The sequence below is a fragment of the Nicotiana attenuata genome, unplaced genomic scaffold (assembly GCF_001879085.1).
Source record: "Nicotiana attenuata strain UT unplaced genomic scaffold, NIATTr2, whole genome shotgun sequence".
NCBI lineage: Eukaryota > Viridiplantae > Streptophyta > Magnoliopsida > Solanales > Solanaceae > Nicotiana > Nicotiana attenuata.
In genome coordinates, this window is record NW_017672715.1 from 77,280 (window position 1) to 91,689 (window position 14,410).

Genomic DNA, 14,410 nt, shown 5'->3' on the forward strand with positions numbered 1-14,410 from the left:
TATATATATATATTGCCCATCTTTCCCTTTGTCCAACGGTCTTTAACCAGTATACCCCTTCTCGACTATACTCCTCTTTACTCGCTCAAGCATGACTGCATATATTCTGCTGTGCAAGTCTTTCGATGACTCGATCTCGACAGTGGCCGAGGCACTCGTCGCCATTACGCCTTACCGGTACATCCATGGCTTGGTCGACTCCTTACCATTCCTTTTAATTGTAATCCACTTGTGGTCAGATTTTGACCCATACAAGTTTGACCATGATTTAGCAGTAAATCGTGGATATAACAACAACGCTCGAGGAATTATGGTAATTTAGTTGGTTGGTTACGAACTTCCACTTTATTAGTGGGCTTCTAACTCCCCTGTATTCTTTTTCCCTTCACTTATGTAGAATACAAAATTACAGCAGCTAAATCAAGATGGAATCGATTATATGAATTCCAACCTTCCGTAATTTTAAATTAAATTCACATCTATATTGTAAGAATTCATCGGAAATAGACTAGTATTATAATGTCTGCTAGCTAGTTAACCTATCGCAGTGCTTCACCGTCATTAAATATGGAATCGGCAATGTGAGTAAACTCATATGCGAAATTTAACAGTTACATAAGAACAAGATAAAAAAACTAAAAGAAGTTCATAATCATTTATTGGAAAGAAATAGCAGAGCATTTTTAGGACAGATCGTTTCATGTAGCCAGTTTTGGTGGAAATTATGGTAAACATAATTTTCCGAGTACAAAAATAAGCATTCATGAGCATAACCTGTTGGTTGCCATGTCGAGTCGACTATATATCCTTCTCAAATCTCAAGTCTTCTCATGAGAATGCATGATAGTTTGGAGTCTATGTACGTAATGATAATTTTCTACATTATTCCAAGCTAATCACAACTTTAGCTATTTCGAGGTCTTAAGAACCTGAAAAAACTGGTGAATGATCCAATCGTTGCATTCGATATTATTATTATTATTATTATTATTATTATTATTATTATTATTATTATTATTATTATTATTATTATTATTATTATTTCCCTCAATTATATGATCAGTAGACTTGCTAGGGAGCTGGGCTATTTATCTTTCGGGAAGACAAAGTCGTGCCTTCTGCTTATTGACTTTGGAAAGCTCAAGTGAAAACCTATAAGAACCGTGAACTTCAACAGACTTAAAGGAGTAATATGTTAGATCAGTTTGGGGCTTTTGCATCTATACCCGATTTTGGGGTCACAATTGAACCTATATCTACTTTGCAAAAAAGTTTGCAAGTGTACTCACTTTACGATCAACTTTAGACTTATGAGTCTGAAGTTATTAAAAAAATGCCTGAAGTGAAAAAATTGCACTTCAAATGCACTTAAGGCCAAATAGGTCGGAAGTGCAACCAATGGTTTCATGCACTTGAGGCTAATAAGTCTGAAGTGAAAAATTGCATGCACTTAATGCCAATAAGTTTGAAGTAAAAAATTGCACTTCAGATGCACTTAAGGCCAAAAAGTATGAAGTGCAACAAACGTTTTCATTCACTTAAGGCCAATAAGTCTGAAGTGAAAATTTGCACTTCAGATGCACTTAAGGCCAAATTGGTCTGAAGTGTAACCAATAGTTTCATACACTCAAAGCCAATAAGTCTGACGTGAAAGCACTTCAGACGCACTTAAGACCAAAAGGTCTGAAGTGCAACAAACGTTTTGCTACACTTAAGGCCAATAAGTTTGAAATAAAAAATTGCACTTCAGATGCACTTAAGACTAAAAAGTCTGAAGTGCAACAAACGTTTTCATTCACTTAAAGCCAATAATAAGTCTGAAGTGAAAATTGCCCAGTAACAAAAATTTGTTCTTCGAATTATAACAATCCAATATACGATTTAATACCTAAATCTACTCCAAGTGAGCTCAAATTTGAAACATAGCCTCCAATATCATTAATTAGGAACAAACCTCAATCATCAATTTGTCAAAACAACAATAAATCTAATGAACCCATTTTGCAATTAAGAGAAAAAGAAGAAGAAGAAGAAGAAGAAACCCTAAGCAATAGTAAAAAATAAAACGTCATAACAGCTCACCATTGTAAAACATCATAAACTACATTAAAATATATTCACAACCACCATATAAAATCAATGTCACCCGAAAAAGAAGAAGAAGGAGGACGAGAAGAAGAAGAAGAAGAAGAAGAAGAAGAAAATGAAGGAGGACGAGAAAGATGCCTGAAGTTGCTTAAAAAATGGGTACAGGTTAAAAAAATTTTAAAAAGTGGGTATTGATTAAATGGAGATCATCAAATAAGGCGCCTCGTGCAATTTTATCAAACTTATTAGTAGGAATTACTTGTTATAGGTTAGTTCAATTGCATAAAAGTTATAAACTGTTAGTGTGAATAAGTTAAATTCTTTTGTATTTCGGCTATATACAGCTCACATTAAAATATGATTTTGAAAAAAAAAGAAAGAGGAAAAGAGAGGCATTAGTTAAGCGATCAAGTTTGCAAGTAAAAATTTAACGACTACCGGGACGAAGTAAAAATGAAGTATTATTGTAGCAATATAACATACAAGGAAACAATCTTTTGGCAAGTGGTCACTTCTCAGTAGTAGATGGAAGATGGTAAAATATCAACATCAACAAAAAGCTGAGTAAATTCAAACTTTAATCCCACGGTATTTCGACGAAACCACTACTACTACCAAATAAACAATAACCAGTTTAGTCTAATATTAAACTATTAAAGTGTCGGTCCACTGTCTCCTTTTAAAATTCTAGACAAACTCCGAATAATATTCTTGCCCGGAGGCGAAGGGAACCCTAGCAGTACTTAATTTAGTATAACTTAAATTAGTTACTAATGAAACCATATCTTATTTCTTTACTCTTATTTATTTCTTTTCAATTTGTTTGACAGCATTACCATTTATGGAGTGATAAAGCTTTGTAAGTTAAATATTTTTCTTTACATTATATACTATGAAAATTGTAGACACCAAATTGAAACATTATATAATTTTTTTTGGTGTTAATTAATTAACTTTACTACCAAATTGAAACATATGTACAGTACACAAAAAAACTGCTTGGTGGACATCATACCCCCAACAGTCCGTCATAGCTGAAAAGAATTAAAGATTCATGCATAATTCGTACAAAATTCTTTTTGCTTTAATTACAAAAAAATTATTTGTGCTGTAATCATGTGATATTGGAAACTCATTATTTCGATTAATCCAGTTGTTCGTAGGAGGTCCATACAAGGAATAAAATATTATCACAAGAACTTTCCTATTTCTTAGCTCAAATTCAAAATTCTTGATTAAGAGAGGTAAAATTTCAATTATACCGGTTAAGGATCTCGACTAGTTCACCTTAATTTTGAGTGTTATTCATACAAAAGTTATAAGTATTGAAGCTCGTCGCCTGTTTGGCCAAACTTCTTAGAAGTAAAACTGTTTTTTCAAGTGCTTGTTTTAGAGAACTAGTTTGTTTGGCCAAGTTTTTAGGAAAAATATAAGCGCTATTGAAATATTTTCAGTAGTTAAAAAAAAAAAGCTTTTCCCTCAGAAGTATTTTTGGAACCTCTTGATTAAGTAAAAATTATTGCTCTAATATTAATAAATATACTTTTTAAATTAATTGATCAAACATAAATTGCTACTCTTTATAAATACTCTTTTAAACAACACTTTCCAGAATAAGAAAATTTGAAAGTTTAATCAAACATATGCTATCATACTGAATACATCACCAGTCTTTTTGAGATGGAAGAAATATTAATTATGCAAATAAAATACTCCATATTAAATAAATTAGTCAACAGACAAAGCAACTAACGACCGCCCCTCTTCCTTGACCTTTTATATATTCACACAACCAGTGGGTTGTACCGTCTCGTTGGACAACGGTTAACAGAGAAAAATGGTCACCATTGAAGGACCACGTGGGAATCGTGATCGACGATCTTAAAACTGCCACGTGGACTGGATGGCAAAAGCTGCGTTGATCATGCGGTCCAAAGTGTCGGTGGAGATTGGCATGGCTTCAAAGAGAGGAAATGTTAAAGACAGTCACAGTCGATTGCGGGTCGGATTTTGATGGTCCAAACAACTCACACGTGTCTAGGGCTTACTGTGACGTAGGTGCTACTGTTTGTATGGTTGATTGTGTTACGTTGACGTAGGACTTCAATTACGATTAATTTTTATTTTCAAGGGTGTGTTTGATATAAAAGAAATTATTTTTTTTAAAAAATGATATAAGTGAGTTTTATAAATATTTAAGTCACTTAAATATGAAAAAATTAGAAATATTTAAGTATATTTTTCTTCATACTAAACACACCCTATATCTTAATTAAAAATTATCTTCTATATTTTGATATAATTAAAAAAAATTACAACGCAATTTAATTATTTATTATAATAAATTTCGTTTTATTTATAAGTAATTAATTTTAATTATTATAATAATTTCATGTAGTAATTCTTTTTGCCTGATTGACTATTGGGCCCCTGGAGCAGTAACTTTTTTAGATTGGCATGATTACATAAAGGGTGAAAGCTGCTAAATACACGAGTTAGAAATTTCACTGGCGAAAGGACAAAAGCAATTACCCCATTTAGACTACCTTTTTCTTTTTAGGTAAATTGTTGTTTTGTTGGGCACTTGCTTGAAATATCTTATATTTTACTACTGTATTTAGATAAAAGTATTGGAAGAAATTCTGATTGATAGTAGTATTTTACTTAAAGAAAATCTCTACCTCACACATGAGCAAATTGATAAAATTTGGATGCCATGTTGTGATTTTTATGGTCAAATTCAAAGCACTTTATATAATGCATTTATTTAAAAATTTACTTAGTAAAGGAATAAAACAGTAGACCAATTTAATTATTATAAAGTGAAAAAAGGCAGTATTAAATAACTGAGGACAAATCCTACAAAGAAAACTGCTTCTCTTAGAGGAGTGAAAAAAGAAAGTGTGTAAATGCTTTAGCCAAGTTGGTTCTTTGAAGTTGACCAATCAGTTTAGCTTGTGGTTCATTTTGCAGTTACCGCAGGTAAAAAGAGAAAAAACAAACAACCGTGAAGTAAAACAACAAAAATTGGTAAAATAAAAGTCACTGTCCGATAGGAGTAATACTCTCTGGCATCTGCCCAGTGAAAGGGATTCTCCAACAGTTTAACAATTGCTCCTTCAACTCAAATTTCAGTCATCACCCTATTGTATTTTGACAATTTCCTTATTGTTTTTTTAATTATAATAATGTATATATGAGTAGATAAACTATATCAAAAAATTTGTTTGAACTATTTATATTATGCTAGTAGAATTTTGAAACATAGTATATACGTTTCTACTAAATTTGTGGTCAACGTCACAAAAGCTGTGCATTTACTGATATAAGATCTTAAATACGTGCTTTATCTAGATTGATTTCATCCTTAACATGGTAATTTTATCTTAAATTAATTTCTCCACGTAGTTTCCATTTTTTTCTTTACTAATATTCCAATAGACTTTAAGCACAAGGCTTTGGCAGCTTCTCCTGTCTTCCTTTATTCCAATGTTCGTCGTGACTTACTCTAGAAATATACATAAACTGATGCCCTACCAATAATTAAATAGACAAGCAAATGCAATTCTTTTTTTAATTATAATTAAAATAGCAGAGTTCTTAGCTCTTTTCTTCTGTTCGCTGTCCATTCATTTATTTATACTTTTTTGTAGTATCGTATTTTTTCATCTCTTTCTCTCTGTCTCCCATCTTCTTCCAGCCTTCTCCACAAAAAAAAAAAAAAAAACCAACCAATCAGAAAGAGAGAAAAAAAATTAGTTTCTTGTTGTGTCTGATTATAATCCTAGTTTCTGATCTATTCCAACATTGAAATCCATTCTAGTCCAAAATTTTCTATCGGACAAATCGGTTTATTTTGGATTTGCCCCGTCAGTTTCGCTATTTTTGGCAAATTTGGCGCTACCCAATTTCATTCTTTTGCATTTCTGCGTCTTTAACGAGATCTACGAATTCTTTTCAATTTCTAATTTCTTCCACATTTATCTCCGGCATTATCGCCGGCCGCCGACAGGCTTTTCTCTATTCTCCGGTTAGAATTCTCTTTTTTGTTTTATTCTTTTCTTTTTATCAAGTCTTCATCTTTCGTACTGATTCTTTCCTTAAAAAGAGTAAATGCACAACTAATAGCTGGAAAGTTCGGCAGTGCGTGTATTTTTGCCTAAGTTAAACTTGTCTCTCTCTTCACGCGTGGCGCTGGCTATTGGACTCGTGTTAATGCTCAAGTTACAGACGATATATTACAACTGTTTCTAACTGGCTTTTGGATTTTAGGCTTTCGGCTTTGGGGTTTATCTCTACTTTTGAGATAATTATGGATATCTATATATCTGCAACTGTACTTTAAGATCACTTCAGTTTTGTGAAGTCAATGCTTTGATCTGATTCCTCACAAATTCAACGTCACCACATACTCAATTTATTTTCTTAGTAATATTTTCGTTTACCACCCCTCCCTCCTCTTTCATTACCAAAAATGATGCGTATGAAGACCAAAACCACCGCTGTGCCTCCGATGATGAACGGAGCTTCTGCCGTCGGCAGAGACCATGCCGCCGAGAACGAGTGGGAGGTCCGACCCGGTGGAATGCTGGTCCAGAAGCGTAACCCGGATTCTGAAAACCGGCCTCCTCCTTCCACTATTCGGGTTCGGGTCAAGTACGGTTCCATTTACCACGAAATCAATATCAGTGCTCAAGCAACCTTCGGTAAGTAAAAAAAGTCAAAAGTCCATTTTAAAACATATTCCGTAATAATTTTTTTCTTCTCATTATTTGCGTTATGGAATTATAGGGGAATTGAAGAAGATGTTAACAGGGCCAACGGGGCTGCACCACCAAGATCAAAAGTTATTGTACAAAGACAAAGAAAGGGACAACAATGCGTTCCTTGATATGGCTGGTATTAAGGACAAGTCCAAAATTGTGCTAGTTGAGGATCCAATTAGCCAAGAGAAACGGTACCTTGAGATGAGAAAGAATGCCAAGATGGAGAAGGCTGCTAAAACTATATCAGACATCAGTTTTGAAGTCGATAGGCTTGCTGGACAGGTAACAATTCCTTCCTCTCCCCCCTTGTTAGTTGTGTTACAATCAGTGTGTATTTTATGATTTTAACTTCTATATGCTAACCGTGTAAATGAATTTCTATAGAACTATCAAAACAATCAGGTCACCTAAAAAATAACTGCATGTAGCGTTTCATAACAAGTGGAACTAGTAACTTGGAAAATAAGGCACATTGTTTGTCATAATAGGTTAAAATACATTGATAGTGAAAAATTGTTTAAATTATGATTTTATACTATAAGTTAAGCCCTTATTTTATCGGTTTAAGCTCTTTGAATGCTATAGCTAATATATTCGTTTTTGTTTAGTCAGCTTATATTTATGTTTGGATTGCTTAGGTATCTGCATTCGAAACTGTAATTTCGAAAGGTGCAAAAGTTGCAGAAAAGGATTTGGTTAATGTGATAGAACTATTGATGAATCAACTGCTTAAATTGGATGGTATTACAGCTGAAGGTGATGTTAAACTGCAGAGAAAAATGCAGGTATTAACTTAGTCGACCTCAGCCTTTTGAATTATACAGTTGCTCTAGGATCGGACTAAAGCATGTTATTTTGTTTGCACAGGTGAAAAGAGTGCAAAAATATGTTGAAACACTAGATTTTTTGAAGATAAAGAATTCAGTGCCAACAAGCAATGGAAATCACATTCCAAAACAGGAAACCTCCCCATCTCCACAGCATCATCATCACCAACGCAGGTATTCCAACGAGCAAGCATCATCACCAGTTCAAAACCAGAATGTCAGGCATTCGTTCGCGCATTCTCCTGCACAAACAAAACAGCAGCAGCAGCCATCGAGGCACTCTGCCTCGGGTTCTGTTGTCATAACTACACAATGGGAAACATTTGACCCTGCACCAGCATCATTGCTGGATCATTATTCAACCACGCCAACCAATAATAATCATGCTGCTTCTGCCCAACCTCGATACAATTGGGATTTGCTTTGATTTGAGTAAGTCAGTAGAAAAGTATCTTTGCTTATTAGTTTGAGGGATTGTGTGGTGTGAAATTTCTTCTTTCCACAAGTTGGTTTGGTACCTTATCTCCATTCTTTCTGTATCTAGAGTTACTGTTAGATTCCCCTGTTTCATATTATATCTTTCCACTTGAGTCAATAATTGGGAGTCACTTGCATAAGGTTCAGTCATGCTATCACCAATTTCCAGTTGTAATGTTTGTCTCGTTGATAGGCATGTTATAGTCATTCATATGTAGAAATATTGATACTTGAATGTTAGCAAAAACCATTCAATGAACAACAATTGCATTTTGTTACACTGAGAATTCCCCAAAGTATCTATCCATTTTGACTATGTTAAAGTTAGCTTCACTGTTCCTTGAGCCGAAGGTCTATCGGAAACAGCCTCCTACCTTGTCAAGGTAGGGTAAAGGCCTGCGTACACATTACCATCAGCATACCTCACTTGCGGGACTATACTGGGTTGGTTGTTGTTATTGTTGTTGTAAAGTTAGCACGATGTGAATGCACTAATCACTGAGATTTTGGAAAAAAAAAAAAACAAATGCTATTTGAGGAATAATGATTGAGCTTTATTCCTTGCTTGCTGTGAAGGGTGCAAATGACAAAAGGGAACATGAACTAGTTGGATTTCTTGTAATCGATTAACTAACCCATCCAAATGATAGAAGGCTATGGTCTAACCGAAGTAGGGGTTGCTGAAAAGAGGAAAATGATGACAATGTGTTTAGTTTAACCATTAAAAAACAGTTTCTTGATATCTAGATCCATTTGATTACTTTAAGGTGATTTTACCACATACTTTATCCTGTTACTTTCTGGTCTTTCCACTTTTCTCTTTTTTCTTTCTTTCAAAAAACTACTAAATGATTTTGGTTCAAATGAATCATCATTATTATCTATAAGGAGCTTCCAGGACTAGCTTAGAACTCTCATGCTAAACATTTTATATCCCTCGAGGCTTTAGAAATCACTCCCGCTATCTAAGGTGAATAGTAATATACAAAATATGCATGACACCTAAAGATCGGTCATGAAATCAAGAGTTGAAATTTTAGCAGAGACGGAAAAGATTAGGTAATTTCTTAACATCTATTCGGTGAATAATCAAAGTTCGCATATACTAGTTTGGATGACATGGTTATAACTTAAAAGAAAAGGAGAATGCCATGGTCAATGATCACTATCCATTATTTGATTTCTTTGTGATGACTAGAAAACAAGGTGTCACAAACTACTATCTTTCCCACATGACATTCAGGTAATACACATTATTCTTTATCTTCAACTAATTTCGCTCAATGGTCTGACAACTCATGATATACATCAAGGAATCCTCACCTTATATCATATGAGTAATCCAACCACTATGGCATATAGAATTTCCAATTTTGTAAGCACCTCGCATGGCATGCTGGAAATCGAAATATCATTATTAACATAAAGCTTGGAAACTAATTCACGCACAACTAGTTTATTCTTTAATTTAAGAATGAAAATCATACAAAACTTAAGGCTTAATTCCCTTTACTGTTGCTAAAGTTTCAACATTGTGCCACATCTCTCTCCACAACTTGTCAAAGATATTGTGAACTTCACAAACTTGTAATTGAAAGCGAATGATATAGACTAACAACACTTGTTAAAGTTCAACTGGATGATAGACACTTTTGGAAGGTATAAGGTCTAAAGAATAGCAAGGACAGACAAAGTTTTGGGTGGCTAATGAAGATAGGCAACCATAGAAATTAATGAAGATATTTATAGTTTTTCAGTAAAAAAAATTATATCCAAATTACTAGAATCTAATGTCTTATAGCCAAGTGGCAATCCAAGCAACCAACATTTATGCAACCTTGAATTGTGTACCACACTTGACACATATTTTAGGAACGACGTGAATGGTTACTGTCGCAGTAGATATAGGGTGGCTTTGCAATGAATAAAATGAAGCTCATTCATTGATATCCTTTACTGTATCAGATTCAACAAGTGTAAGGATCTTCTTCTCGTGTATAGTAATCGCTTAGTCACCCACCAAACCGCTTATATAATATAAGTATAATTCATGTACGACACACACATATATAAAATTGATGAAACACGCAATACTTAGCCTTGAAATGAAGATAAAATCGCAGAAATAGTAATTTCAGGAGCAGAGTTTCCGGGCACAACAGTAATGAAATCAAGGAATAAGAAGATAAAATTGTATAAAGTGTCAACTCGATTATAGAGTAAGTTTGCCAGAAAAAGTCGTGTCCTTTACAATAATAACATAACTCATTATTTATAGCTTTACCTAGGAAACAAGGTCCTAGGATCATGTCCTTCTTCAATGTCAATCATGAGGACTATTGAAGAAGGTGTAACGGTGAACATAAATGTCAAATCCTTTGTAATAGGCAGTACACTAAATACTGTAAAATATTCTCCATTAAATGTTATCGGGCAGAGGGTATTTATTGCATCTTTACGAGTGTCATTTCTTCCGTAACAAACAGACATTTGTCTACGGTCTTAGCTATCCTCTGCATTCGATGCCACGTGTCACCCTCTTATGCAATTATCTTAACATAGCATATTTTACCCTATACATAACTGTGTATAATTAGTCCACAATTTATGTATATCGGCTAGAAAAAGTAAACAATAAATTGATCGGCTATTCGTGTAAAGATCCTTTTTTTTTTGTAAATATAAATTTCGAACCGTCTACTCTGAAGATCTCTTGTTGTATGTAAAATTATTTTACTTGGAAAACATGAGATATTGGGTCTGTTTTGAATATTTCTACAAAAAGAAAAAATCTTTTACTTGTTGAGGTCATTTTTCAGTATTTTTGTTACCTTAAAGATGCATGATATTTAAAAAAAAATAAAATATTTCCATCAAATGGAGGAAAATGATCTTCTCCCGCGAAAGCTTCCTTCGCAAATGTCCCAATTCTATAACACATGTAGAAAATATTGTCATATTTTAGCCATCAAAATGTCTTTACTTGACCATGCTTACTATCTATCATATATTACTCCTTGTACGATTATTATGTGCCAAACATAGGAAAATGATCGAAAAATTATTTTCCAAAAGTAAAATATTTTCCATTGAAATATCTTCTCCAACTCTATTCACTGGTGTTATTATTCCTTATCATTTAGTGAGGTCTTAGGCAGGAGCTACAAAACAAGGCAAGACATCATTAGTTTTGTGAAAGGCAGGGCTAAAAAACGGACATTATATGAGCTAAAAATCAAGTGTAACATGATGTGGGAGTGTCAATTGGAAGATGCGTTGGGAAGGATTAACTTCTTATTCACGTGTCACATTATTTCTTAGTCAAAAATCAAATCATCCAAACTCTCTAAATTCCAATGTTCTTGAGTACCAATAAATCGTGGCCCGACGGTCAATGGAGTACTGTATTATTTAATAGTTCGAATTAATCATTCACCAAATTTAGGGAGTACAATTCGATATCTTAGCTTTAGGCTTAATAAGTTTTAAAATGAAATTGTGCATGGAATTGATGTGGATAACATTTGCAATGGGATTGTGGATCAGACTTGAAGCCCAAACCTGCATTCATCCAAAACCGTTAAAATAGCACGGGCTAGCCAGTTTTCGGATTGGTCATTCAAAAATAGCCAGCATTTGTAAAGTCATTGAAAAATAGTCACTATTTTGCTGCAATAGGGACCATTCCAGCATAATATACTGGAGATCGGTGCACCTGTGTATGAACTTCCAACATATTATGTTGGAACCCCAACACGCGAAAAGTTCCAGCATAATATACCGGAGATTAGAGCGCCTATGTATGAACTTCCACATATTATACTGGACCGTTATATTATACTGGAACTCCAATATATTATGCTGGAGTTCTAGTATACATATGCTGGAACTCCATTATAATATGCTGGAGTTCCAGTATACTTATGCTGGAACTCCAGTATATTATGATGAAGTATTTTCCGGATTTTGAACAGTGTTATCGTTCAGATTTATCTTACATGAAAAGTGGCTAAATTTCGATTATTTTTGAAACTGTGGCTATTTTTGAATGACCACTTGTAAATCTGGCTATTTTTGAATTTCTCCCTCCAAACCCTGTATTCATGCCGAAATTTCACGGTATAGCCAGTTTTCGGACTTGTCAATCAAAAATAGCCAGCGTTTACCAAGTCAATGAAAAATAGCCACCGTTTTGCTGCAATAATGACCGGTCCAACATAATATACTGGAGTTTCGGTGCACTTGTGTATGAACTCCAGCATATTATGCTGGACCGGTATACTTTGCTGGCTCCAGTATAATATACTGGAGACTGGAGCACTGGTGCTCCAAACTCCAGTATATTATACTGGACCATTATACTTGCTGGAACTCCAGTATATTATGCTGGAGTTCTAGTGTATTTATGCTGGAACTCCATCATATTATGCTGGAGTTCCATCATACTATCCTGGAACTCCAGAATAATATGCTGGAGTTCAAGTATACTTATGCTGGAACTCCAGCATAATATACTGGAGTATTTTTCGGGTTTTGAATAGTGTTTTCGCTCAGATTTATCTTTACATAAAAAGTGGCTAAATTTCGATTACTTTTAAAATTGGGCTATTTTTGAACGACTAGTTGTAAATCTGGCTATTTTTAAAAATCACCCTGCATTCTTCCTAAACCTTGCAAATGAAGGTCCAGATCCAGGTTTCGCGGTTCGGCCCATGTCCACAATGGGAAGCTTAACTAATTAGTTTTATTGATGAGCATGCGACTGCATTCGATGTGTTCAGCGATAGTACTCCTTTTTATATCTAGCATTTAAAAAAAAATAAAAGATGGTTCTCACACGAATTAAGCTCATATGAAAGCAAACTAAAATAAATGAGTGTTTTAATTCAGCTGGAATAACATGAATATCTCTGAATAAAATATCCTACAAATTATGTGTCTTAATGACAAAGAGACTTTCTAAAAAAATGAGTGTTTTTAATGATATATATGATAATAAAACTAGGCATGCAGGTTTTGATCCCTTCAAAGAAAACCCATACCTGATTCCCAAATGCTAATATGGCTACCAAGATGATAAAATAAGAAATAAGATTCTATGGATGTCTTGACTTCCAAATGGCGTATAATTATGGTGAGACAACGGGATTTGAAAAGGTCAATTCTACTTCTAATGGCTAAAACGTTTGAAAAATTAACCTACATTCCAGCCTATCCAACCAGTTAAATTAAAAATAGCCGATTAATATATATATAAGTTGGACCCCTTTATGTTGGACCGTTCTGACACCATTACTGCCTCTTTGATTGCTAGAGGCAGCATTCTCGGACTGAAATGGGCCACAAAGTCAGTCAAAACTTGTGACTTAATTGCAGACCTTGGTTTATATTCTATGTCGAATTTACTCATTTCTACGGCCCATTTGGCCAATCTACCCGAGAGTTCGGGTTTGTGAAGGATGTTCCGCAGGGAAAAGGTGGTCACCACAGCTATCGGGTGACATTGGAAGTAAGGTCTCAGCTTCCGAGTGGCGACTGCGAGATCTAAGGCCAACTTCTCCAAATGCCGGTAGCGAGTTTCTGCTCCCGTTAAATTTTTACTAATATAGTATATGGGATATTGGGTACCTTCATCCTCACGGACTAAAACTGCACTTACTGCTACTTTTGAGACTACGAGGTAGACCAACAGTATTTTACCTTTCTTCAGTTTTGAAAGTAATAGAGGGCTTGACAAGTACCTTTTCAAATCTCTCAAAGCCTGCTGGCATCCCGAGGTCCATTCGGAATTGTTTTTCTTTTTGAGCAGCGCGAAGAACGGTCTTATTTCTCTGATGACCGGGAAATAAACCTGCTCAAAGCGGTCAATCTCCCGGTGAGCCTTTGAACTACTTTCACACTTGACAGCTGGTCCGGGTGTCCTCGATGGCTTTGATATTATCGGGATTTACCTCAATCCCCCTTTGCGATACCAAGAATCCTAATAATTTGGCAGAGCTGACCCCGAACGCGTACTTCTCGGGGTTAAGCTTCATGTTACGCTTCCTTAGAATGTCAAAGTTTCTTTTAAATGCTTAAGATGTTCACATGCGTTCAATGACTTAACGGGAATATCGTCTATATAAACTTCCATAATTTTCCTATATATTTTTCAAACATCTTGTTTACGAGCCGCTAGTAAGTGGCTCCGACGTTCTTCGGCCCAAAGGGCATCACATTGTAGCAATATGTGCCAAAATTCATTATGAACAA

General features: G+C 34.7%; 1 protein-coding gene across 1 annotated transcript; it reads left to right on the forward strand.

Annotated features, from left to right (window-relative positions):
* The first annotated feature begins 5,706 nt into the window (after window positions 1-5,706).
* Window positions 5,707-8,438, forward strand: LOC109214242 (BAG family molecular chaperone regulator 2-like). Its single transcript, XM_019378137.1, has 4 exons — window positions 5,707-6,794; window positions 6,880-7,136; window positions 7,493-7,639; window positions 7,722-8,438. The coding sequence occupies exons 1-4, from the start codon at window positions 6,563-6,565 to the stop codon at window positions 8,106-8,108; spliced, it is 1,023 nt and encodes a 340-aa protein (XP_019233682.1). The 5' UTR covers window positions 5,707-6,562; the 3' UTR covers window positions 8,109-8,438.
* Window positions 8,439-14,410: the final 5,972 nt, after the last annotated feature.

Excerpts from the sequence above, each read along its gene's own strand:
- LOC109214242 (XM_019378137.1), top strand. The coding sequence starts at position 6,563 with ATGATGCGTATGAAGACCAAAACCACCGCTGTGCCTCCGATGATGAAC. Across the intron at positions 7,137-7,492 it reads TCGATAGGCTTGCTGGACAG|GTATCTGCATTCGAAACTGT; the intron begins GTAACAATTCCT and ends TGGATTGCTTAG. Across the intron at positions 7,640-7,721 it reads AACTGCAGAGAAAAATGCAG|GTGAAAAGAGTGCAAAAATA; the intron begins GTATTAACTTAG and ends TTGTTTGCACAG.